This window comes from Salvelinus fontinalis, chromosome 31 (assembly GCF_029448725.1).
Source record: "Salvelinus fontinalis isolate EN_2023a chromosome 31, ASM2944872v1, whole genome shotgun sequence".
Classification (NCBI taxonomy): Eukaryota; Metazoa; Chordata; class Actinopteri; order Salmoniformes; family Salmonidae; genus Salvelinus; species Salvelinus fontinalis.
This window is the reverse complement of record NC_074695.1, coordinates 48,849,310-48,876,537: the sequence shown is the minus strand read 5'-3', so window position 1 is coordinate 48,876,537 and position 27,228 is coordinate 48,849,310. Positions and strand designations below refer to the sequence as shown.

At 41.8% G+C, this 27,228-nt stretch overlaps 2 protein-coding genes and 1 long non-coding RNA gene across 3 annotated transcripts; 2 read left to right on the top strand and 1 right to left on the bottom strand.

The window, feature by feature from the left end:
- Window positions 1-925: 925 nt before the first annotated feature.
- On the top strand, window positions 926-5,670 carry LOC129830452 (14-3-3 protein beta/alpha-2-like). The gene is made up of 6 exons (XM_055893029.1): window positions 926-1,035; window positions 2,736-3,037; window positions 3,132-3,255; window positions 3,437-3,600; window positions 3,934-4,029; window positions 4,218-5,670. Exons 2-6 carry the CDS (start codon window positions 2,744-2,746, stop codon window positions 4,272-4,274), a joined length of 735 nt encoding a protein of 244 aa, XP_055749004.1. The 5' UTR covers window positions 926-1,035; window positions 2,736-2,743; the 3' UTR covers window positions 4,275-5,670.
- A 14,243-nt stretch (window positions 5,671-19,913) lies between these two features.
- On the top strand, window positions 19,914-24,668 carry LOC129830451 (uncharacterized). The gene is made up of 5 exons (XR_008755524.1): window positions 19,914-20,103; window positions 20,435-20,568; window positions 20,657-20,764; window positions 21,493-21,634; window positions 22,790-24,668. It is a non-coding gene; the product is annotated as an uncharacterized LOC129830451 (long non-coding RNA).
- Window positions 24,669-24,918: 250 nt separating this feature from the next.
- On the bottom strand, window positions 24,919-27,202 carry or90j1 (odorant receptor, family 90, subfamily J, member 1). The gene has a single exon (XM_055893028.1). It carries the CDS (start codon window positions 26,196-26,198, stop codon window positions 25,266-25,268), a length of 933 nt encoding a protein of 310 aa, XP_055749003.1. The 5' UTR covers window positions 26,199-27,202; the 3' UTR covers window positions 24,919-25,265.
- Between the last annotated feature and the right edge of the window lie 26 nt (window positions 27,203-27,228).

Sequence of the window (27,228 nt, the reverse complement as noted above, 5' to 3'; positions counted from 1 at the left end):
TGTCTAAATTACAGAGCACTTCATATAATATAACAGGCTTTTAAAATGCAATATTGGTGCACAATGTCTACTTAAAATATCAAAGGGACGGAAAAGGAACCCATTTCGTGGAACGACCCACTTAATGTGTAATAAATCCAATGCATTTTCAATGACTAGATGTGTGTTTTTTGGGGGTAAGGAAGGGGAAGGGTGATTAATTACTTTCTTCATAATGTATATGAATGGAAGTTGGGAATTATGGGCCCCTGAAACATGCAATGACTTGGGGCATGTGAATGCATGCACAAAACAAAAAACTGGATGAACAGCACTGCATTAATGCAATGTACATATGTATGAGTCAACTGTATTGTTTGAAATTAAGTCATTGTAAGATACAGAACACTACTCTCTCTGCTCATCCTCCTACTGGCTCAACATACTCACTGTAAAATGTCCTGATCGTCAACTGCACGTTGCATTGAGTAGAGAAAAAGTATTCCAGTAGCTAGGATTTTGAGAGCAAAGCCCATCTATACTGCAAGTACACACCTGAACTTTGCATATCTTAAAACACTGCCCAAGTGCATTTGTTTTTCACGCTATTTTCAACAATATTTCAACGCTGTGATGAGATTTGTCCCCCAACTATATTAGTAATATTGAAATATAATTGCTTCATATGTTCAGCTGCATTCAAACATGCATTGCAATCAGTGCTAATTTGAAGATACTGTATGTGTATAGCTGTTCCTCTTACTAGCCAAAACACACTGCATTGTCCTGGTTTAAATGAGGAGTTGAATGTCTCGCATTGAGTGTTTTGACAATAAAACATAGTAGGTAGCTGAATATAAATGATTAAACCCAATCGATGTCATGTCTGTTATAGCGTGAAGTATTTTGTTGACATGAAGCTAACTTTAGCTAGCTAAAGGAAACAGAAGTGTCAATGTAGCGGAAGTGGTACTGCCCTGAACGATTCGAGGAGAGAGACGGAGGACGGAGGCTGCATCGTCCAGAGAAAAAGCAGGAATTAGAGCCGTAAAAATTGTGAGTTTGTATACTCGGGGACCCGAGAAGAGTTCATTTATGTCTTATGTTTTTATTTCGTGTGTTCAATATTACACAGTATATCCGTTTCGGTGTAATTATATTCGTTAGCCATCATGCTAGCTCGCTAACTTAAATTATACAACGCTCCTCGGTGAAGTGTGCTGAACAAGGACTTGTTTTCTAGGTGGCTAGTAAGCTAACTGAGCTCATGCCAAACTAGCTAGCTAGGCCATGTACGTGAATTGAAAATGGTTAACTAACTTATCAGCTAACTGATAAAACGGGTAACATTAACTAAATCGTAGTAGAAAATAACCATTGACTTATTCCTACTGAAATGCACATTCGAAAAGTCGATAACCGCAAACATCGTATTTTACAGATAGTTAGCTGCTCCTAGCCAGTTGACCGACCCTCCACTATTCTGAGGTGGTGTGCTACAGCTAGCTGTCGACTAGCATCTATAGCTAGCTTCTAACAGGCAGAACACAGGCCTTTGCGGCTAATGTAATGTCACAAGCTGACCCGCAACGTTAGCCGGATAATTGTTTTGATTCAATAAGAACACATGTCGAAGCCAGCTAGTTAACTACTTTAAATTCTATCGTTTGACAAGGATAGTAACCAACGTTACCGTTTGCGAGTTAAAGTTAGTTACATCAAGCCTCTTTCCGCAACGTTAACTAGCTAGCAAATGCCCCGCCATTCAACCACCGTTGTTTTAATATCGCATTAAATTGGCTAACGTTAGCTAGTAATAACCAACACCTTAACGTTAGATGGCAAAACAATATACATAACATATGCCCCACTAAAGAGCTTAGGTAGCTTATATATATATACCAATCGACATTAACCTTTCTATTTATTTATTGAAATGAGCTACTATATTTATTGATTTCAAACGGGGTAGCTAGCTAGGGGCGGGTGAAGACACATCGAAAGGTTATTAATGTCGATTGATTGTGCTGTCAGAGTTGGATAGCAGTAAAGTTAACTAGCTTCTAGATAACTCAACGATATGTAAAGGTAGCTTGCTAAATTGATTAAATTAAGAACCCATTAATATATATCCCTGGTTAGCAATTTTATGCATGTAGTCTTACAAGTTATGTAGTAGGTGGTGCCGCCCTACGGCCCCACAACGCATTACTGCAACTACTAGTACAAGCTTGCGTGCAAAAATACAGGACATGAACACTAATGGCTAGTTGTATGGAACTCGTACAATGGCGGCCATGCACCAGTAAAACAGTACGGCTAAGTGTAGTTCTACATAGCTACCTGTTTTAGCTAACATTCAATTGCAATCATTCAAATTCATAGAAAATTGCATAATCATGGCGCAAATCGCAGAAGTCAATTATTTAGCTATATTTCAAATGGCCTTAGTCCTGGTAATATGAAAGTAGGCAATATCAGAGTCCCCTAGACATTAATTCATAAGAATGGCGTAATCTAACCAATCTATCTAAAAACCAAAACAAGGAACATGAACATTAATCAGTTAGATTAACCTACAGCCCTGTCACCTCTCAGCAGTGTGAATAAATGCTGTAATTGACTAGTCATATGTAGGGTGCTATAGGTATATCTAATATCAATAGTCCTTTCCTTCATCTGCACAGATATGAGAAAAAGGCCCATCAGACTATTTCGATACACTCCTAACATTCTGCTCTCTTTTCTTCTCACAGACTGAAAAATGGACAAGAACGACCTGGTACAAAAGGCCAAGCTCGCTGAGCAGGCTGAGCGCTATGACGATATGGCTGGGGCCATGAAGTCTGTGACGGAGCAGGGTGGGGAGCTCTCCAATGAGGAGCGCAACCTGCTGTCAGTGGCCTACAAGAACGTTGTGGGGGCACGCCGCTCATCCTGGCGGGTCATCTCCAGCATCGAGCAAAAGACAGAGGGCAATGAGAAGAAGCAAGCCATGGCCAAGGAGTACCGGGAGAAGATTGAAACCGAGCTGCAGGACATCTGCAACGATGTGTTGGTAAGAACTTTTGTGGTCCACCCTCTGAATTATAACTTAAAATTTCTCTCTAGGTAGGTATGCTGATTTCAATCATTTTTGTCTTCTCTTACAGGGACTTCTTGACAAGTACCTGATTGCCAATGCAACTGCAGCTGAGAGCAAGGTGTTCTACCTGAAAATGAAAGGCGATTATTACAGATACCTGTCTGAGGTAGCAGCTGGTGACGCAAAAAAGAGTAAGTAAACAAGACAGAGTTTATTTAGTTATATGAAATACACCAAATCACATCATGACTGCTAATGGATCAGATGTGTGGATAGAGGAATATGTTAAAATATTCCCTAAAGATGTGATGAATTGTACTGCTACACACTAAGTGCTCAAATTCATCCTCTCCCTTCTTGTTGCCTTTAAAGCCACAGTGGATAATTCCCAGCAGGCATACCAGGATGCTTTCGACATCAGCAAGAAGGAGATGCAGCCAACACACCCCATCAGGCTCGGCCTGGCCCTCAACTTCTCTGTCTTTTACTATGAAATCCTCAACAACCCTGAGAAGGCCTGCACCTTGGCCAAGACGGTGAGAGAGCGACTTCAAGTGCCAAATCATGCCGCCTCAGCTTTCACCCCCAAGAGAATCAAAAAGTGCTTCACTCAAAGAATGCAGAGCCATTGTGACATGTCTTATCTTGCCAGTTTCTGCATTTGTAAGAAGGCACTTTGGCTCAGTTTGCAAACATGAAATTGGATCTAAAAATGTGCCCATCCTGCAGTTATTTCAGCATACCACTATTTTAACAAATGACTGGCGTGACAATAACTTAATGCATTTGTATAGCAAAGGGATAGCTGTGTACTGGAATAACTGGTGGCAATTTAGCATTCTATTCTTAGTTTAATTTCCTCTTTACAGGCATTTGATGAAGCCATCGCTGAACTCGACACCTTAAATGAGGATTCCTACAAAGACAGCACCTTGATCATGCAACTACTAAGGGACAACCTGACTGTAAGTCTTTTTTTTTTGTATAATTATTAAATGGCTTGACACCAATTCTTATTGTAATTTCTTCAAGTCGACCCATTGATGCTTCCAGTTACATGCATGTTTTGTTCATTTATATGGCATGGTGTAGAAGATACCAAATTTAGTTTGTGGAGTATAATGTAACAAACATGATTTTATTTTTTTTGCAGCTGTGGACATCGGAAAACCAGGGAGATGAGGGAGAGACCGGAGAAGGGGAAAACTAATGGAATTGCACTGTTAATCTACCTACACTCTTAAACACAAACAGCTTATAAACATCCCCCTCCACTCCAACCCCTCCCCCTCTGTATGACAAGCAGCCGGAATTGTTCCTGACCAACTAGTTTATCCCTCTCAGGTCACTGAGGCGACAGGGTAATGTCCAGTTGTTAGCAGGTTGTCATTTTGTTTGTGAAAATAATGTGGTTGTATTGAGTAGCGAGTCCATGTTGCTGTTATTTTTTTTGGGTGTGTATGTGTGTGCTAAATTGGGTGTGTGAATGACTGACTGTGTTGGGGGCAGGGGTTGTTAATTCTAATCGTCCTTAATTCCTTTGTCCCACCTAGCTGGTTGTGCATTTTTCATCACTTTTGTTACGGTCATTTTTTTTGTGTGATTTGTCATGGTATTGCAGGTTTAACGTGTGGTTATTAAACTGGCAGTTCATTTTCACCAACACTGTGATGCTAAGTGTTATATTTTCTTCCCCATGTCACTATTGCTTGCTTTTGAAATTCAGACACAGTACAATCCTGTATTTAACTAACAGTGCAATTCTGCTGTGGGCTCATACAGAAAGGAGGCAGGCTGTATTGTGACACTGGCATCTGGGCGTTTTGCTCTATAATCACTTTCACAATTTCAAGGTTTGATTAAGAGACCCCTTCGCCATGTTAGATTTCCTCCATTATAAGACATTCCACCAGAATTGTATTAGGCTTTATGAAAGGCAGAACTCTTTTTGAACAAAGTGGATTATTGTCCTAATGGTATAACTCACTGTTCAAGATCAAGCGCTGCGTGAACTCAATACAATGAAAATTGTATGTGCTTAAATGTTGTTCCATGTATTTTGCAAGATTGACTATCTTTCTGTAAAACCTAAAGTAACTGAACCTTTTTTCGAAAATGTCTTATCACACTGTATCAACCCTGCTTGCAAAAATATTCCTCTTAAAGCGGTTGTTTTCTCCAATGTATCTGCCTGGTTTTCTATGAGACACTTCAAAATGGAAGACGGTTTATGTTGCTTGTTTTACTGCCAAGAAGTTGAAATTAAGCTTAGACTGTCTACTGTTCTCTCTTAGAATCTCAACATATTTGTTATGTTTGTTCTATGGTTTGTAAGGTATGATGTCATAATTTGCTCTCATGCCCCTAAACTCCACTGCTTTGAACATAAGCCTCTGAAGCCATTGCTGTACAATTTATTGTAAAGCAGCACATTGGAGACCCAACCCATACCACAACCCAAGTAAGAAGCGGTGTCACAAATTCACAATATCAACACCACCATTACATCCCACATAGAGTAAGAAACCCATCTACATATAGCGGCCAGTCTGCTTTCTTAGAGTCAATTCTCATCTTTATCTGAATAAATAAAATGTGGAACAGGCTATCTTGCTTTGTTTTTACTGACCAGTATTCTTTCTGGACAAAAATGTGCTCCTATAACCAGGTTTCTATCAAACCTTTTCATGCGATTTAAAGTACATGTTGGAGAATTGGTTTTAATGACGGGCCTGATGGAAAGAGCTGATTTGTTGGTAAACTTTCCAAATGTCGACAAAACAAAATATGCTAGACAAGGAGGGCTCTTTTTGTGTTGGTAAAATGTATTATACGAGAAATGCTTTTATACATAAATATCGACATAAGCATTATATCGAAGTAAACTTGCAGTCTCACGATATGCTGTGTGGTACTCCCACTGACTCGGGAAAGATATGGTTGATGCTTGGCTGCCTTTTGACAAATGCAAATTTCATGTAGTATAGGCTATCCTACTTGCACTGTATCTGCGAGCTGTTGTTTAGAGCACACTTGCCAAGAACACAATATAGCTCAAAATGTTTTGTGACAAAATCATCAGTAAAGTTAATCATTCGATGGAAACCCATTTAAATTTGAGTCTTTATTTGGTACATGGAAATTTAACAGCGAAGTCGTTATGTGTACTACGTTATTGTGTACTATGTCATCACGCACGTCAATTTGATGGGAAAATGCACATTGTATTTATGTTTTTTTAAATAATATTATGAAAATCTGTGGCCAATTGGATGGAAACCTAGCTTGAGACAGTCTATTTGCACAGTGTGCACATGGTTGTCAAAAGTTAGATGCTAAAAGTAGCTATTAATGAAATTGGGAAACCAGGTTATAGATTAAATGTTTGTCTTCCAAAAAACATCCCAGTTTCACTTAGGTAATAATTTGTAAACTGTCAAGACCAAGTGAAATAAGGTTGTGTTTAAGATTTTTTTTTAAAGGCAGAAAGTCTTCTTTCAACAGTATTTACAAAAAGTACATTACTGTACAATTGTACAATCATTGGTTTTTGCCAATTATCAACCTGGTCTCTGAGCATTTCGTATTATTCTGTATGTAAATCCGAGATAACATAGTAAATAGACTATATTTCATATGGCATGTATTAATTTTGTGGATGTCCATCTCCCATTTCATATGATATGTTATGAATTCTAGCAAGCTGGCTAACATTAGCTAGGCTAGGGTTAAGTTTAGGAGTTACATTAATAAGGGCAAGGGTTAGAGTTAGAAAATATGATAAGTAGTTGCAAAGTAGCTACTTGCAATAATTTCAAATATTTTACTAAGTTACAGTTCAAATCAGTCAATTTAAATAAATCAATTAGGCTCTAATCTATGGTTTTCACATGACTGGTAATACAGATACTGTATGAATCTGTTGGTCAGATACCTTTAAAAAAATAGGTAGGGGCATGGATCAGAAAACCAGTCAGTATCTGGTGTGACCACCAATTGCCCCATGCAGCACTACAAATCTCCTTCGCATAGAGTTGATGAGGCTGTTAATTGTGGCCTGTGGAATGTTGTCCCACTCCTCTTCAATGGCTCCGCAAAGTTGCTGGATATTACATTTACATTACATTTAAGTCATTTAGCAGACGCTCTTATCCAGAGCGACTTACAAATTGGTGCATTCACCTTAAGATATCCAGTGGAACAGCCACTTTACAATAGTGCGTCTAAATCTTTTAAGGGGGGGGGGGGGGGGGGGGGTCAGAAGGATTACTTTATCCTATCCTAGGTATTCCTTAAAGAGGTGGGGTTTCAGGTGTCTCCGGAAGGTGGTGATTGACTCCGCTGTCCTGGCGTCGTGAGGGAGTTTGTTCCACCATTGGGGTGCCAGAGCAGCGAACAGTTTTGACTGGGCTGAGCGGGAACTGTACTTCCTTAGTGGTAGGGAGGCGAGCAGGCCAGAGGTGGATGAACGCAGTGCCCTTGTTTGGGTGTAGGGCCTGATCAGAGCCTGAAGGTACTGAGGTGCCGTTCCCCTCACAGCTCCGTAGGCAAGCACCATGGTCTTGTAGCGGATGCAAGCTTCAACTGGAAGCCAGTGGAGAGAGCGGAGGAGCGGGGTGACGTGGGAGAACTTGGGAAGGTTGAACACCAGACGGGCTGCGGCGTTCTGGATGAGTTGTAGGGGTTTAATGGCACAGGCAGGGAGCCTGCATAGCATAGCAGTGATAGGAGAGACCATGTGAGGTTATGACAGAGCCAAGTGACTTGGTGTATAGCGAGAATAGTAGAGGGCCTAGAACAGAGCCCTGGGGGACACCAGTGGTGAGAGCACGTGGTGAGGAGACAGATTCTCGCCACGCCACCTGGTAGGAGCGACCTGTCAGGTAGGACGCAATCCAAGCGTGGGCCGCGCCGGAGATGCCCAACTCGGAGAGGGTGGAGAGGAGGATCTGATGGTTCACAGTATCGAAGGCAGCCGATAGGTCTAGAAGGATAAGAGCAGAGGAGAGAGAGTTAGCTTTAGCAGTGCGGAGCGCCTCCGTGATACAGAGAAGAGCAGTCTCAGTTGAATGACTAGTCTTGAAACCTGACTGATTTGGATCAAGAAGGTCATTCTGAGAGAGATAGCAGGAGAGCTGGCCAAGGACGGCACGTTCAAGAGTTTTGGAGAGAAAAGAAAGAAGGGATACTGGTCTGTAGTTGTTGACATCGGAGAGATCGAGTGTAGGTTTTTTCAGAAGGGGTGCAACCCTCGCTCTCTTGAAGACGGAAGGGACGTAGCCAGCGGTCAAGGATGAGTTGATGAGCGAGGTGAGGTAAGGGAGAAGGTCTCCGGAAATGGTCTGGAGAAGAGAGGAGGGGATAGGGTCAAGCGGGCAGGTTGTTGGGCGGCCGGCCGTCACAAGACGCAAGATTTCATCTGGAGAGAGAGGGGAGAAAGAGGTCAGAGCACAGGGTAGGGCAGTGTGAGCAGAACCAGCGGTGTCGTTTGACTTAGCAAACGAGGATCGGATGTCGTCGACCTTCTTTTCAAAATGGTTGACGAAGTCATCTGCAGAGAGGGAGGAGGGGGGGGGGGGAGGATTCAGGAGGGAGGAGAAGGTGGCAAAGAGCTTCCTAGGGTTAGAGGCAGATGCTTGGAATTTAGAGTGGTAGAAAGTGGCTTTAGCAGCAGAGACAGAAGAGGAAAATGTAGAGAGGAGGGAGTGAAAGGATGCCAGGTCCGCAGGGAGGCGAGTTTTCCTCCATTTCCGCTCGGCTGCCCTGTTCTGTGAGCTCGCAATGAGTCGTCGAGCCACGGAGCGGGAGGGGAGGACCGAGCCGGCCTGGAGGATAGGGGACATAGAGAGTCAAAGGATGCAGAAAGGGAGGAGAGGAGGGTTGAGGAGGCAGAATCAGGAGATAGGTTGGAGAAGGTTTGAGCAGAGGGAAGAGATGATAGGATGGAAGAGGAGAGAGTAGCGGGGGAGAGAGAGCGAAGGTTGGGACGGCGCGATACCATCTGAGTAGGGGCAGTGTGGGAAGTGTTGGATGAGAGCGAGAGGGAAAAGGATACAAGGTAGTGGTTGGAGACTTGGAGGGGAGTTGCAATGAGGTTAGTGGAAGAGCAGCATCTAGTAAAGATGAGGTCAAGTGTATTGCCTGCCTTGTGAGTAGGGGGGGAAGGTGAGAGGGTGAGGTCAAAAGAGGAGAGGAGTGGAAAGAAGGAGGCAGAGAGGAATGAGTCAAAGGTAGACGTGGGGAGGTTAAAGTCACCCAGAACTGTGAGAGGTGAGCCGTCCTCAGGAAAGGAGCTTATCAAGGCATCAAGCTCATTGATGAACTCTCCGAGGGAACCTGGAGGGCTATAAATGATAAGGATGTTAAGCTTGAAAGGGCTGGTAACTGTGACAGCATGGAATTCAAAGGAGGCGATAGACAGATGGGTAAGGGGAGAAAGAGAGAATGACCACTTGGGAGAGATGAGGATCCCGGTGCCACCACCCCGCTGACCAGAAGCTCTCGGGGTGTGCGAGAACACGTGGGCAGACAAAGAGAGAGCAGTAGGAGTAGCAGTGTTATCTGTGGTGATCCATGTTTCCGTCAGTGCCAAGAAGTCGAGGGACTGGAGGGAAGCATAGGCTGAGATGAACTCTGCCTTGTTGGCCGCAGATCGGCAGTTCCAGAGGCTGCCGGAGACCTGGAACTCCACGTGGGTCGTGCGCGCTGGGACCACCAGGTTAGGGTGGCCGCGGCCACGCGGTGTGAAGCGTTTGTATGGTCTGTGCAGAGAGGAGAGAACAGGGATAGACAGACACATAGTTGACCGGCTACAGAAGAGGCTACGCTAATGCAAAGGAGATTGGAATGACAAGTGGACTACACGTCTCGAATGTTCAGAAAGTTAAGCTTACGTTGCAAAAATCTTATTGACTAAAATGATTAAAATGATACAGTACTGCTGAGGTAGGCTAGCTAGCAGTGGCTGCGTTGTTGACTTTGTTTGAAAGTGTAGCTGGCTAGGTGACCTCGGTAACTGGCTAGATAATTAGTCTAAACTACGCAATTGTCTTAGATACAAGGACAGCAAAGACAACTATGTAGCTAGCTAACACTAGCTAGCTAACACTACACTAATCAAATCGTACCGTTGTAATGTAATAGTTTCTACAGTGCTGCTATTCGGTAGAAGTTGGCTAGCTAGCAGTGTTAGCAGTGTTAGCAGTGTTGACTAGCAGTGTTGACTAGGTAGGAAAACGGCAGCGCGGCGGACGAAAATAGCTGGCTAGCTAACCGAAATTACTCTAGACTCCACAGTTATCTTAGATACAAAGACAGCAAAGACAACTATGTAGCTAGCTAACACTACACTAATCAAGTCGTTCCGTTGTTCCGTTGAATGTAATAGTTTCTACAGTGCTGCTATTCGGTGGCTAGCTGGCTAGCTAGCAGTGTTGATTACGTTACGTTACGTTAAAAGGACGAAAATAGCTGGCTAGCTAACCTAGATAATTGCTCTAAACTACTCAAATTATCTTAGATACAAAGACGGCTATGTAGCTAGCTAAGATCAAACAAATCAAACCGTTGTACTGTAATGAAATGAAATGAAATGCGATACTACCTGTGGAGCGAAGCGGAATGCGACCGGGTTGTTGAAAGCGAAAGGCTGTCTTGGATATTGGCGGGAACTGGAATACGCTGTAGTACACATCAATCCAGAGCATCCCAAACATGCTCAATGGGTGAAATGTCTGGTGAGTATGCAGGCAATGGAAGAATTGGGACATTTTCAGCTCCCAGGAATTGTGCATAGATCCTTGCGACATGGGGCCGGCCACGCATTATCATGCTGAAACATGAGGTGATGGCGTCAGATGAATGGCATGACAATGGACCTCAGGATCTCGTCACGGTTTCTCTATGCATTGAAATTGACATTGATAAAATGCAATTATGTTCATTGTCTGTAGCTTATGCCTGCCCATACCATAACCCCACCACCACCATGGGACACCAAATTCATAACGTTTACTTCAGAAAAACGCTGGCCCACACAACACAATACACGTGGTCTGCGGTTGTGAGGCCAGTTGGACATACTGCCAAGTTCTCTAAAGCAACGTTGGAGGCGGCTTATGGTATAAAAATGTACACATTTTCTGTCAATAGCTCTGGTGGACATTTCTGCAGTCAGCATTCCAATTGCATGCTCCCTCAAAACTTGAGACATCTGTGGCATTGTGTTGTGTGACAAAACCATATTTTAGTGGCCTTTTATTGTGGTCTTATATTTGTGTTCAGTGTAGTTGAAACGTTGCTAATTAGCTAAAATTATGAGATTCAAACGCTCAACCTTTTAAACACCCACCCTACTTTTGTTTTTTGCCTAAAGTAACCATCTATCTTATGTAACCATACAGTACCAAACATAACATATTCTAATTTAGTATAACGAATTTACATTTACGCTACGTCTAGTATATGAGACGAGGCTGCAGTGATGTATACACCTGTCACTCATTTGTTTTAACAAATGTTGGACTTTTACTAAGTGCATATGATTAACAATGTTCCATTGTACATTTCCTTATCCTTTAACTGCTTGCAAAAACAAGTGTCGGGGACCCAGTTTTCTATTTTTTCGAATCCCATAATGTAGCTTTTCAATTTACGTGGACTACTTTTTCACGCAGAACATTTAGTCGGGCCGCGTCGACATAGTTTATAATATTGTAGCGAACCGCACAGACAGCGGTGTGTTATGTGGTAGGCCATTAGTGTTGTACTTACCAGTTTTCGCTTGGTCCGACATGCCAATCAACCTGCTATCTGCCAATCACGGGGATGCCTGGAATGTTCTGATGCCGGGCATCCTGGTGTTTGGCGGAGTGGTGTGGAGGGGATTTTGGCAGGAGTATAGAGCATTGGAAGTTAATACCAGGTTTAGCCATCGTTCTCTCTTACGTTTGGGGTATATTTTGTTTATTTGGCGTGGGCTACGGCCAAACAGTAGCCTGTGTAAAGTTGAGTTAATAAACCGTCAATTCGGTAACTCAGCCCTCTGTCTGGACAAGGTTGGTGATTCACAAGGGAACGCCGTTGGGGTCTTTGAGTGTCAAAAAAGATACACGTCAAAGAACACTATTTGAGGAGTCAATAAGCTTTTAATTTGATACGTCAAATAACACACTTCTATTATAGAATGTTGTGTGTGCTGAATTTGCACTTGCAAGTGTTAGTAAAACGTTTACTGTTGACAGGAGAACAAGAGGAGACAATAGGACGAGGTGGATATTTTATAATAAGGCCGTTTAATTACATGTAAAGATATCTTAGTAAAATCTTGCAGCAAGGCTCTTTCAGTCTGACTCCTAGTGAATCGTCCGGAAAAGAGGGAGTTTCCAGAATTGTTCAGTACTATATAGACAACAAGCAAAGTAGGTAGATCTGCGAGTCCGGCCTTCCGATTGGTCGATCTGGGTCTTGGGTAGTCCTGATCAGGCCTGGTGTCCACGTTCCATTGGTTCCTGAGAGTTCTTTGTCCTGAGGTCCAACCATGGGTTGGGTGTGTCTGTGTGATTGTCACGGGGGAGGGGAATTGTGGGTGCCGTGTATATGTCCTATGTGTCCAGCATATGTCCAAGAGAAAGAGGGGGTGTGTATGTTGTGTCAACTTATAGGTAATGTTGAGAAGTTGTTAAAACAAGTTACCAATATCTAATACAATTTCTTACACAAGCCAAGTGCTGCCACTACTATTAGTAGCACTGTCAAAGCTGTACAAAAAAAGTCTGCGAACAACACAGGCGAACGATGTGTTTACAATACCGAGTTGGTAAAAATGCATTATTTGTTCCACCAAATGGGAAAACGTATGTGTGAGCATTTGGAATAAGATCAGGATAAAAAAAAAGGAAATATATTTGATACAGATGTTATTAGCAACATCTGGAGTAGCTAGCTAGCTTTAGCTTGGTAACGTTACCTAGCTAGCGTCAATGCAACCAGCCTGAAACTGCAGTCACTTTCAATATTCTTAGCAATGATGTAGGAATCGTTGTAAGTATTAGCTAAGTAGCCACTTGTTGTTCGCCTATTGAAACTGAATTTAAGTTCATGAAAATAACTAACTAGCCATCTACTTAATCCTGTTGCCCATAGCTAAAATGATAAGCGGCCAGCTAGCTTCGTTCGTGGACGGTGGGTGCTTGTTTGAATACTTTTTTAGTACAGCTTTGACAGTGCTACTGATAGTAATGGTGGCGCTTGGCTTGCACGTGTAAATTCAGCACACACAACATTCTACATTAGAATTGTGTTATTTGACGTGTCAAATTAAAAGCTTATTTGAAGCGTCAAATGGTGTTATTTGACATATCTTTTTTGACACGCAAAGACCCAAACGGCGTTCCATACTGTAGTTTAATGACAAAAACATGTTTTTTTTTATAGGCCAGCACTTTGTAAATTAAGTAATCTGACTGAGCTCTGTTTCCACCTTTGGCATTTGAATAAGGTCAGTCATTCTCCAATAATATAGATTTATAAATGCTATTTTCTGGAATTTATTTTGATTTCATTAGTGATGCTGGAATTGATTGGCAATCACGAGTCCGCCAACTTGGCTAGTAACCGTACCTAGCTAGCTGACATTAGCCTAACGTTAGGCTTATACAGTTAGGATCAGCTTGATCTCCCCCTTTAATAAATAAAGGACTAACCGTGGCTGCCTTCCAAGCAATGGGAATCTCCCCAGAGAGAAGACAGGTTAAAAAGGTCAGGGATAGGCTTGGCGATGACAGGGACAGCAACCTTAAAGAAGAACGGGTCTAAACCATCTGACCCAGATGTTTTTTTGGTGTCAAGTTTAAGGAGCTCCTTACCTTGGACTCAGTGACCGCCTGCAGGGAGAAACTTTGTAGCGGGGCAGGGGAAAAAGAGGGAGCGTTACCTTTGGCACCAGTTGTGAAACTGGGCTGCACTGGTCCGGGTTTCCATCAACCCAGCTCGAATTTCAGAATTCCATTTGAGCCAGCTCAAACTTGTCCCTAATTTTAAATGCCAATGGAGACAAGGCTTTGGAGTCACGCTATGGCATGCTGTGTGGTCCTCCCACTACAACTCTTCAGGAAAGCGTGCTGTTTATTAGGCTACAGATTAATAAGGGCTAATAAATTATGAACTTCCCAGGGTGCTGAAAGTGCAAGGTGATTTGCTTGATGCTCCTTTCGTATACAAATCTAAAATCTTTTTCTGGTGACATGATCATCGATGCTTGGTACGCAGTGAGTTAAATTAACTACTGTAGCTAACTAGCAAATCGGTATTGCTTACTAGTTCGTCGTTGAAACAGATTGCGGATTTCTAGCAGGTAGCATTCAAACGGTCCGGTCATTTGTTTGAAATACAATTTGTTTGCTTAGCTACATGGCTTACTAGCTAGCTATTTAGCTACGTACATAGATAGCTAGTTATCTATTTCTATTTTGCCCTGTTTATCAAACGTGTTGGAAAAAGTTGTAAATAATCAACTGACTGGCTTTCTTGATGTCCATAGTTTTCTCTCTGGTATGTAATTTAGTTTCCGCTCAGGTTATGGATGTGTTACCATAGCCCTTGATTTTAAGCAATGTTGTCCTGCTCTTTTTATTGACTTGGCCAAAGCTTTTGATACGGTAGACCATCCCATACTTGTGGGCTGGCTAAGGAGTATTGGTGTCTCTGAAGGGTCTATGGCCTGGATTGCTAACTAACCCTCTGAAAGAGTGCAGTATATAAAGTCAGAACATCTGCTGTCTCAGCCACTGCCTGTCACCAAGGGTGTACCCCAAGGCTCAATCCTAGGCTCTCATCTATTTATATGCAGATGATACAGTGTTATACTCATTTGGCCCCTCTCTGGATTTTGTGTTAAACTCTCTACAACAAAGCTTTCCTAGTGTCCAACAAGCATTCTCTGCCGTTAACCTTGTTCTGAACACCTCCAAAATAAAGGTAATGTGGTTTGGTAAAAAGAATGCCCCTCTCCCCACAGATGTGTTTACTTCTTCTGAGGGTTTAGAGCTTGAGGTAGTCAGTCACCTCATACACGTACTTGGGAGTATAGCTAGACGGTACACTCCTCTCAGCACATTTCAAAGCTGCAGGCTAAAGTTAAATCTAGACTTGGTTTCCTCTATCGTAATTGCTCCTCTTTCACCCCAGATGCCAAACTATCCCTGATTCAGATGACCATCCCACCCATGCTAGATTATGGAGACATAATTTATAGACCGGCAGGTAAGGGTGCTCTCGAGCGGCTAGATGGGCTTTACCATTCGGCCATCAGATGTTCCACCAATGCTGTTGCTGCTTTGCGTGATGTATTGTTGTCTCTACCTTCTTGCCACTTGTGCTGTTGTCTGTGCCCAATAATGTTTTGTACCCTGTTTTGTGCTGCAACAATGTTGTGCTGCTGCCATGTTGTGTTGCTACCATGTTGTTGTCATGTTGCTACCAAACGCTATGTTGTTGTCTTAGGTCTCTCTTTATGTAGTGTTGTCTCTTGTCATGATGTCTGTTTTGTCCTATATTTTATTTAAATGTTTTTATTTTTAATCCCGGCCCCTGTCTCCGCAGGAGGCCTTTTGCCTAGTTAAATAAAAAATAAAAGATGCTGTTACTATGCAACCACTATGTTGATCACTGCTGGATGCTGACACAACATTAGCTAGCACGTCTGGGCTTGTTGCTGTTAGCTAGCACATGGACAAGCAGTACTGCGGTAATCCCAGATTACACAAATTACCACCATAGCTGTTAGTTCATTTTTGCACTACACAAATGTTTTTGTGAGAACAGTCAGCCCTCAAATGCTAGCTACCTAACATTAGCTAGCAGGAATTTTAGCTGTCCAGGTCATATTGAAAGCTAGCTAGGTACATCATATCAAACATGTCGTCTGGTTTGCTTGGTTAGCTTGCTAGCTGATAATCAACTCCATGGCAAGCAAGGTAGGAATAAAGCTAGCTAGCTTGTAATGCTAGTGAAGACGCTAACCGTTTAGCTAGATAGCTAATGTCAGCAAGCTAAATATATGGCTCTGGCTGGCACCCTGCTGTAATGTTAGTTACAGCATGGTGAGGTTGAATAAAATTCTTCAACATGCTAGCTAGCATCATTAGAGAAGCCGACTGCAGTCACATAATGGCTACTTAGCAACATTACATAATTTGTCATTTCTGGAGGCAGTGGAAATGCAATTTGAGCCAGCCCACCAAGGCCTGCCAAACCTGGTTTGACTTTAAAGTGATAATGGAAACGGGCCTCAGGTTTACTCCCAAGTTTACTTCGATATAATGGTTATTATATTTACAGACACAAAATGAGCTTGTCTACCGTATTTAGTTTTGTCAACATTTGGAAAGTTTATCGGAATTTATAGGCCTGTCATCACTTTTTTTTTTTTTATCCAGCATGTAAATGACTTTACTTGCAAAAAAGGTTAACGTAAACTCACCCCATTCCGTACAAATGTGCGCAACCGCAACATTCAAACGAGGCTACAAAGAAAACTAATGGGACTGTAGCGACTGTGTTGACTTCAAAATCGGGGGTGTGAACTAGGTTTCTATTCAAGCGTTGATCGACATGGTAATGGCTCTATAGTATTGGAGAAAAGTAGAAAAAACGGACCCTCCGTTACATCGTGACGTGTCATGTCGTAACGTACAGCACGCATAAAGCAACTATTTCTGTCTTACAATCTCTCTCTACCAGGTGTAGCACTTCTCTCATAGTTTAAAAACAAGAAATGGACAGTGACAGGAGTAAGGGGGATACCTAGTCATTTTTTGCGTCATCATTGCATGCGATTATCATTCTCAAAGCCGCTGTTTACTTCTAAGATCACTTTAGCAACGCCCTAAAAACCCGATTCAAATTCGACACAAACCTTAAATAGGTATGTAATCACACATTATATAAACTCTTTATAGTGTTTTATTTACATTTTAGAGACGATACGGTGATAAGTTGGACAGATCGAGTGAAAAAAAGTAATTTTCCCACACAACATCTCTCCTTCTCACTATCACGCATTAGTTTCGCTTCCCCACCCGCCATTTTTAAAAAGACCCGACGGGGCTCATTGAATTATGCTTGAATTATGCAGAAACGGGCAGCGTTTAGGTCATGTAATTGATTCTGTTGGAAAGGGGAGAAATTGTGCTTTACAATGGTATTGACATTACAGTTGATCTGCAAGTATTACGTTTTTGGGGTGCTAAAATAAGGGCAATTGTACGGACCAAGGGGATGTACGAGTTTACGTTAGATGGAAACCTGGTTACTGTGCCAAAATGGATGAACAAATTTTCAAGTCTGACATGTTAAAATGATCTTGGCTACCGGGGCTCTCAAATTATGGATAAAAATATACAGTACCAGTCAATAGTTTGGACACACCTACTCATTCCAGGGTTTTTCTTTATTTTTACTATTTTCTATATTAAAGAATAATAGTGAAGACATCAACACACTGAAATAACACATGGAATCATGTAGTAACCAAAAAAGTGTTAAACAAATCAAAATATACTTTATATTTGAGATTCTTCAAAGTAGCCACCCTTTGCCTTGATGACAGCTTTTCACACTCTTGGCATTATCTCAACCAGCTTCATGAGGTAATTACCTGGTGTTCTTTGTTAAAAGGTAATATGTGGCATTTCTTTCCTTCTTAATGTGTTAGAGCCAATCAGTTGTATTGTAACAATGTAGAGGTGGTATACAGAAGATAGCCCTATTTGGTAAAAGACCAAGCCCATATTATGGCAAGAACAGCTCAAATAAGCAAAGAGAAACAACATTCCATCATTACTTTAAGACATGAAGGTCAGTCAATCTGGAAAATTTTAATAACTTTGAAAGTTTATTCAAGTGCAGTGTTAAGCCAAGACATAACACTACTGAACAGGTAGTCAAATGGCTACCCGGACTATTTGCATTGTGTCCCCCCCCCCAAACCCTCTTTTACGCTGCTGCTACTCTCTGTTTATCATATATGCATAGTCACTTTAACTATACATTCATGTCCATACTACCTCAATTGGGCTGACCAACCAGTGCTCCCGCACATGGGCTAACCGGGCTACCTGCATTGTGTCTGGCCACCAACCACCCGCCAACCCCTCTTTTACGCTACTGCTACTTTCTGTTCATCATATATGCATAGTCACTTTAACCATATCTACATGTACATACTACCTCAATCAGCCTGACTAACCGGTGTCTGTATGTAGCCTCTCTACTTTTATAGCCTCGCTACTGGATATATCCAGTCTATATCAGCCTGTCTTTTTACTGTTGTTTTATTTCTTTACTTACCTATTGTTCACCTAATACCTTTTTTGCACTATTGGTTAGAGCCTGTAAGTAAGCATTTCACTGTAATATCTACACCTGTTGTATTCAGCGCACGTGACAAATAAACTTTGATTTGATTTGAAAAACCATCAAGCGCTATGATGAAACTGGCTCTCATGAGGAACGCCACAGGAAATGAAATCTGTCCTTTGGTCTGATGAGTCCAAATTTGAGATTTTTGGGTCCATCTGCTGTGTCTTTTTGAGACGCAGAGTAGGTGAACGGATGATCTCCGCATGTGTGGTTCCCACCGTGAAGCATGGAGGAGGAGGTGTGATGGTGTGGGGGTGCTTTGCTGGTGACACTGTGATTTATTTAGAATTCAAGGCCCGCTTAACCAGCATGGCTACCACAGCATTCTGCAGCGGTACGTCACCCTATCTGGTTTGCGCTTAGTGGGACTATCATTTGTTTTTCAACAGGACAATGACCCAACACATCTCCAGGCTGTGTAAGGGCTATTTGACCAAGAAGGAGATTGATGGAGGGCTGCACAGATGACCTGACCTCCACAATCACCCAACCTCAAGCCATTTGAGATTGTTTGGGATGAGTTGGACCGCAGAGTGAAGGAAAAGCAGCCAACAAGTGCTCAGCATATGTGGGAACTCCTTCAAGACTGTTGGAAAAGCATTCCTCATGAAGTTGGTTGAGCGAATACCAAGTGTGCAAAGCTATCAAGGCAAAGGGTGGCTACTTTGAAGAATCTAAAATACATTTAGATTTGTTTAACACTTTTTTGGTTACTACATGATTCCATATGTGTTATGTAATAGTTTTGATGTCTTCACTATTATTCTACAATGTAGAAAATAGTAAAAAATTAAGAAAAAACCTTGAATGAGTAGGTGTGTCCAAACTTTTGACTGGTACTGTATATATGATTTGTATTTTTTTGTATAAGATACAAACAGCTGAGGAAACTGGGGAGGGGGGACTCTTATGACATTGCCAGCAGTAAGATATGAGTTCGACTTCCAAAAAGACAAGGAATGTAGCTTTCAAAAAATGTCACTTTCACCCCAAACTCACTGGAAACAACCACTGAGTTAAATAGGTTAATGAAGTAGTCTTTGGGGATTTGTGAGGTTCAGACATTGTTGCGTAACATGACAAACATTTTTATGGAGGGCAGGTGCTAGCATAGACCTCACACAACCATTTCAGACGGAACAGAGTTGCCACACTGGGCTTGATAGGCCATTCTGATCCTCTGCTCGTCAATTCCGTTATGTGCCACAGGTGACTCCTCCCCTTCCACCCCCACCCAAGAGACAGACCATGTGTCTCAAGTCCCAGGTCAGATAAACTAGCCTAAATCTGTAAGAGACTTGGCAACGTCATAAGATAGCAGTCAATGAAATGGTGCAAAACAATAGTCTCCAACTCAACGTTAGTTTGTAGTCTGTTGTCTGCCATTTTCAGTCTCTATCATCTTCACTCTCTCTGTGTTTGCAGGATGAACAGCAGTGGTTAATCATACCCGTTGTCCTCCCAGTACATAGGGGACCTGCACCCTGATGTCACAGAGGCCATACACTACCAGAAGTTCTCTCCTGCTGGGCCCATCATGTTCATCTTCATCTGTCGTGATGTCATCACTCGCAGGTCCCTAGGATAAGCCTACATCAACTTCCAGCAGCCCACTGATGGTAACATTATTTTTTATGTATTCAGATTTTTACTACGTATCAATCATGGACAAATAGACATAAGCTGATGGTAACTCACACCATATGAGAGCTTTGTCTCTAGAGCCACTCCAAAGGTCAACTACATTGAAGTAGACTTTGCTATTTGCTTTGATCAACTGGATGGCAAGATTAATTCTGCTAATTGATTAATATTCCAATGATTAAACCAATTAAATATATATTAGTTTATTCATGGACATTTGTGTGTTGAGCTGATGTCTGATGCAGTGGATGTCTTTACTCTTAATGTTTTTCTGCGGAATGTGCTCTGGATACGATGAACTATGAGGTCCTCAAGGGTCGACCTACCAGGGCTACGGAAGTCTGGAGCTGGAAACATTTTTATCACGAACATGGACGAGTCCATTGACAACAAGGCCATGTATGACACATTCTCAGCCTTCGGGAATAGTCTCTTGCAAGGTAAGGTAGACAGACATTCTATTCTCGTCTGAGTGTCATGGTATCATTTTTCTGCACTTAATTTCCAACAATAACTTTTAAATTTCAGGTTGTGTGTGATAAGAATGGCTCCAAAGGCTACAGCTTTGTTCACTTTGAGACTCAAGAGGCAGCCAATCGATACCATGAATGGAATGCTGTTGAATGACCGGAAAGTGTGAGTGAACAAATTCCTACCAAGAGCTATTTATTCTATCCATATGGTACTTCTATTTAATTTTTGACATTTATTTCAACTGGTCTTTAAACCACCTGGAATTTGATGAGATGTAAGTGGGGAAAGTGCAAAGAAAATCTGTAATTGTTAGGGAGGAGGGAATATTGATTTGTTCAACGTTGTATCATACTCAGACCGTGATAAACGTTTTTGCAGATACTATTTTCATGTTCTTTGCTCAGGCTAGAGACAGGCAGTGACTAGCAATGCAGACCCAAAGGCCCATTTCCTGTGGAGAAAATGTCAGTTGTCCACGATTAGGTGAAGGAAATGGTAGACAGTTGTTCCTGTCCTTTTTTTTCTTTAAATAAGGTTTGGTCTGATGGCCACAAAGTTGAGACTTGCAGTATTTTCTAAATCAAGCATTGAAAACATGCTAATGCTGAATGATAATCAACTGCCTGTCAAGAACTTGTCAAATCAAATTCTTGACAGGCAGTTGATTATCATTCAGCATAAGCATGTCAGTCACTTGTCTCTTATCTTGCCATGTGTTCATCAAGGTGAGAGAGTCAATGTAAGTCTCCACACTTAAACTGCTCCACATCCCAGCATATGAGTTTATTCTGTTGTATATTTGCATCACCCTCTGTTTTCTATAAAGATCATTTTCATTTTCTTTCTATTTCTATTGCTCAACTGTCCCTGGTGATGGGTGTGGTGTTCAGTTCTGTTGGCCACTTTTAAGTCCTGAAAGGAATGACAGGCTGAGTTTGGTGCCCAAAGCCACGAAGTTCACCAATGTGTACATCAAGAACTTTGGCGAAGAATATAGCGATGACAAACTCAAGGAGGTCTTTTCTGCATTTGGTAAGAACATTGTGTAAGTAGGACTTATGACTAGCTTTGACATTACTTCATATCCCTTTCTTTGGGAACTACTATAAAGTGGTGGTTGATGTTGTATTTGTGATCTGATGTGGGGGGTGAATTGGCATGAAAGCGTATGAAATACAGTGCCTTCAGAAAGTATTCAGACCACTTGACTTTTTCCACATTTTGTTACGTTACAGCCTTAATCTAAAAATAATTACATTGTTTTTTCCCACGTCAATCTACACCCTGTAATGACAAACCAAAAAAAATGTTTTTGAAATTGTTGCTCATTTATATATATTTAAAAAAATAAAAAATAAAAAATCACATTTACATAAGTATTCAGAGCCTTTACTCAGTACTTTGTTGAAGCACCTTTGGCAGCGATTACAGCATCGATTCTTCTTAGGTATGACACTACAAGCTTGCCACACCTGTATTTCGGGAGTTTCTCCCATTCTTCTCTGCAGATCCTCTCAAGCTCTGTCAGGTTGGATGGGGAGCGTTACTGCACAGCTATTTTCAGGTCTCTCCAGAGATGTTCGATCGGGTTCAAGTCCTGGTTCTGGCTGGGCCACTCAAGGAATTTCAGACTTGTCCCGAAGCCACTCCTGTGTTGTCTTGGCTGTGTGCTTAAGGGTCGTTGTCCTGTTGGAAGGTGAACCTTTTTTGGTACCTTTCCCCAGAGCTGTGCCTCGACACAATCCTGTCTCTGAGCTCTACGGACAATTCCTTCAACCTCATGGCTAGATTTTTGCTCTGACATGCACTGTCAACTCTGGGACCTTATATAGACAGGTGTGTGCCTTTCCAAATCATGTCCAATCAATTGAATTTACCACAGGTGGACTCCAATCAAGTTGTAGCAACATCTCAAGGATGATCAATGGAAACAGGATGCACCTGAGCTCAATTTAGAATCACATTGCAATGGGTCTGAATACTTATGTAAATAAGGTATCTGTTTTTATTTTTAATACATTTGCAAAAATGTCAACCTGTTTTCGCTTTGACGTTATTGGATATTGTGTGTAGTTTGCAGATGATTTTGTTTTATTTAATCCATTTTAGAGTAAGGCTGTAACATAACAAAATGTGGAAAAAGTCAAGAAGTCTGAACAGGCTTCTTCTCTGTTCTTGGTATCCCAGGCAGGACCCTCAGTGTGCGGTTGATGATGTACGAAAGGGGCCCGTCTTTGGAAACCACTACTACTCTGAAGTTGCTCCCTTTTGTGTCATCTCATCAACCAGCATGATGTCATTATAATGTGAACATTTGGGAACATGACATTTAAAATTGGTCTTTTCTGAGTTGACTTTGGCTGCTTTTAGGCAGTTGAGGAGATTAATGGGAAAGAATTCATTCCTGGTCGAGTTTTGTACGCGAGCCGCGCTCAGAAGGGGATTCCGCGACAGGGGAGCTGAAACGGAAGTTTGAGCTGACGAAACAGGAACGCATCCACCGTTATCGGGTAATATGGGGAAATGCACACACCTGTGTCATGAAGAAAAATGTCTTTAACGTAAATTCATTGGAAGAAGTGTTTTGTGTTGTTTCAGTGGGTCAATTTGTACGTCAAGAACTTGGATGATAGGTTAGAAGATGAGAAACTCAGGAAGGAGTTTGCCCCTTACGTCACCATCACAAGTGCCAAGGTAGTAATACCCATACTTTTTCATAAGTAGCCATCCAATGATGCATCACAATGACTGAGATGAACGGCCCCATCATGGCCACCAATCCGCTGTAAGTGGCTCTAGCCCAGTGCAAGGAGGGGAGTAATGCCATCCTCACCAACAAGTACATGAAGAGGCTGGGCACCGTCGGGACCATGCCCAGCCCAGTTATCGACTCCTACCAGCAGGCAGGCTACTACATGTCTGCTGTGCCTCAGGTCCGTAGTACAGTTGGAGGGAGGAGGTAATCACTAGATAGCTCACAGGCTTGCTAATTTTGTCGGTTACCTTTAGTCTTTTATCTTAGGACTGGCCTGGAACTCTGGGATGCTGGCCTTCGCGGTAGAGTTGCAAAGAAAAAGCCATATCTCAGACTGGCCAATAAAAAAAAGATTAAGCTGGGCAAAAGAACACAGACACTGGACAGAGGAACTCTGCCTAGAAGGCCAGCATCTCGGATGTCGCCTCTTCACTGTTGACGTTTAGGCTGGTGTTTTGCGGGTACTATTTAATGAAGCTGCTAGTTGAGGACTTGTGAGGTGTCTGTTTCTCAAACTAGACACTCTAATGTACTTGTCCTCTTGCTCAGTTGTGCACAGGGGCCTCCCACTCTATCTATTCTGGTTAGACACAGCGTTGTATGAGTTCTTCAGTTTCTTGGCAGTTTCTCGCATGGAATAGCCTTCATTTCTCAGAACAAGAATAGACTGACGAGTTTCAGAAGAAAGTGCTTTGTTTCTAGCCATTTTGACCCTGTAATCGAACCCACAAATGCTGATGCTCCAGATACTCAACTAGTCTAAAGAAGGCCAGTTTTATTGCTTCTTTAATTAGCACAACAGTTTTCATCTGTGCTAACATAATTGCAAAAGGGTTTTCTAATTATCAATTAGCCTTTTAAAATTAAACTTGGATTAGCTAACACAACGTGCCATTGGAACACAGGAGTGATGGTTGCTGATAATGGGCCTCTGTACGCCTATGTAGATATTCCATTCAAAATCAGCCGTTTCCAGCTACAATAGTCATTTATAACATTAACAATGTCTACACTGTATTTCTGATCAATTTTGTTATTTTAATGGACATTTTTTTGTTGCTTTTCTTTCAATAACAAGGAAGTTTCGAAGTGACCCCATACTTTTGAACGGTAGTGCATATCTGAAAATAAAATCATGCTGTTTGCAGTGGGTTATGTTTATTCTACCAGTGTTAAACCATTTAAAGGAAAAGAAAGTCATATTTTTGTGCTTTAAACATGTCTATCACATCTCATTTGTTGTGGATCTGTGGAATGAAATCCCCTTCAATTTTTCTTTTATAGATCAATGATTAGTTCAAAACAATAGAATATGAAGTGTGAAATTGTGGTAAGGATTGTGATGTAACTGTAATTCCTTGGAGAAGTAGTTAATGTTGATAATAGCCTAATACCCCAATGGGATCTTTCAAAGGTGAAAACGAACTAGAGGCAAGAGGGGATCATATTGAGATGGGAATAGTTTCTGAATGTTCCAATAATAATAACATATTATGATGGAGACATTCAAACTAACCGGTAGGTACAGGTACCAATTGAAACATCTTGGCTCATGCTGAATTTAAAAGTAATACATTGTACATTAATGGTCAGTAACACAATTTAATCAAATGTTCTGTATGTAAGCAATAAGCATTACCTGCTGTGCTTGAGAAAGGGCAATACCAGATTGCAGAGCAGATGGTTTATTACTTAGATGTGCAGTATAGCAACAATTGCTGTTATTGTACACGTTTAAGCTCAGACTACGTCATTTCACCATTGGCTCTTTCAACTGCAGGTATCATGCAACAAGTGTAGCACTGCACCTGACAACATTCATGTAAGTGCAGTAGAAATTTCTAGTAGCAATGTTCTACATGTTGCACTGGTTTACCCCCACTGAAAATTCCCCCAGTGCTTTACGTTTCAGTTAGGTTTCACTACCGGATTGGTTTTCATACAAAGAAGAGAACCCTTCATGTACTTCTTAAACTTCTGATCTCTCAGACCGTAGATGAGAGGGCTGAGCAGCTGGGGTAACATGTTAGTTATGATGATATTGCAGAACAGTATGATGGAGCGGAACTTGGGGAAGAGGATGACGAGGGTAGTGTCCATGACAGGAGTGATGTAGGACAGCATACAGAGCAGCAGCTGCACCCCATGCAGTAGTATAGTAATCTGGGCTTTTCTGGCTGAAACTGGATCTGAGGTTGCAGCTTTGGCCGAAAGCATCACTCTAAAGTAAGTGTAGATCAACGTGATCCACACAAAGCACATGTAAAGGATATTGGTGGCATAGTTGTTGTTGTAATTGTGAACTGAGTCAAAGACATTCTGATGATAGCACATCCTACCGGTAGAGAAAAATGACAAAGGCTTAAAGACAAAGGCGATAATGACATCTATGAACCCAGGGATGGCCCCTACAACCCAAATACAGGCGATGAGCACATAGGTCCTACTCACTGTGCAGATCAGAGGGTGCTGTAAAGGATGACAGATGGCTACAAAGCGTTCAATAGACATGATTGCCAAGTTCAGAGGAGTGTTCTTATGAGTGTTGCCTCCTATTAGAATCAGAATTATACACACAGACACGTTTAGGAAAGGGCAGACATAGGACATGACAAGCAAGAGCACAATGAAAGACATCATGATGCTGTCATTGATGATCAGCTGCATGTACAGGATGTACCTGGAGTCGCTGTGGAAGGTCGCGTTGGTGAAGAAGGTGTACAACAGGGTCCCATTGATATAGTTAATAACAAGGCCTAACAGAACCACTGTGAGGTTCTTGAACAAAGCCTCCTCAAAGAAGTCTCTTCGCCCGCTGGGGGAGGAGAAGTTGCTATTCATCCCTGTGGCCTCTGGTGCAGAATCAAACACCAACGATGAACCTGTTACCTCTCTCACTGCTACCTCTAAGGTGTGTGAAGAGCAGACACTATAGTAGCTTTGTCTCCAAAACACAACAAAGGAAGATGCATTAAGTACAGATGTGCTATGAAATGAATCAAGAAAAAGATGATAAACATATGACTACTGTTAACCATTGCGGTTCCTTGAAAATGGATACATACAGTACTGAATATCTGTTCTGTTCAATGGATGAGAGAGGTCTTACCCCTCTTTGAAGGGGGCTAGAAGGAGTTCTTATAGTCACTGGTGTGGAAAACAAGTTACCCACTGGTGATAGAACATAGGATGGTATACTCAAGGGTCCCAGCCTAATGTCAAGAACCAAGGTACAGTAAAGGAACCAACGTTTGGGTATGAGTTCATGTTTATTGGTGCAGGCTCTCAACAGATCACTGCTGACTTGGGACTTGTAGAGTTCTACAGATAAACATCTTGTCATGGGGGCTTAAGGGACCCAGTGACATTTCACATTCTCATCAGAGTCAAGCCCAAGCGACTCTTAAAAAGGTTATTACCAGAATGCATCACTGTCGAACAATTCTCATGAGATGCTGTTGACACAAGTTAGGAATGATTTGATGCGGGTTTCATAATTGGCATTCATGGGAGTTAGTGCTGTCCTAAGGGATTGAATTGTCAGTTCGAGAAAAGTCAAGACTATCTGAAGCGCAAAACTTCTAAATCTATTGACCAGTTCTGTACTGCTAAATGTATTGATTTATCAAATCAGTACCATACCCATGGTGTAACTGTAGGATTACAATTTCTACAGATGCAGGTTTACTGTATATTTAAACAGTATAATTATAAAGCAGGACATGGGGTTGCGTAAACACCAACTCAGAGAATAAGACCAGCTGTTGTAAGCCAGGTTATGACAAATGCATGACTTTGGATTGTTTCATCTGGAATGGAGGGCAAAGTCATTAAGATGACAAAATGCATCACATTGACCCGAATCAAGTTG

Coding starts and splice junctions, on each gene's coding strand:
- LOC129830452 (XM_055893029.1), top strand. CDS start 2,744: ATGGACAAGAACGACCTGGTACAAAAGGCCAAGCTCGCTGAGCAGGCT. Junction 3,038..3,131: donor ACATCTGCAACGATGTGTTG/GTAAGAACTTTT, acceptor CTTCTCTTACAG/GGACTTCTTGACAAGTACCT. Junction 3,256..3,436: donor AGCTGGTGACGCAAAAAAGA/GTAAGTAAACAA, acceptor TTGCCTTTAAAG/CCACAGTGGATAATTCCCAG.
- or90j1 (XM_055893028.1), bottom strand. CDS start 26,198: ATGAATAGCAACTTCTCCTCCCCCAGCGGGCGAAGAGACTTCTTTGAG.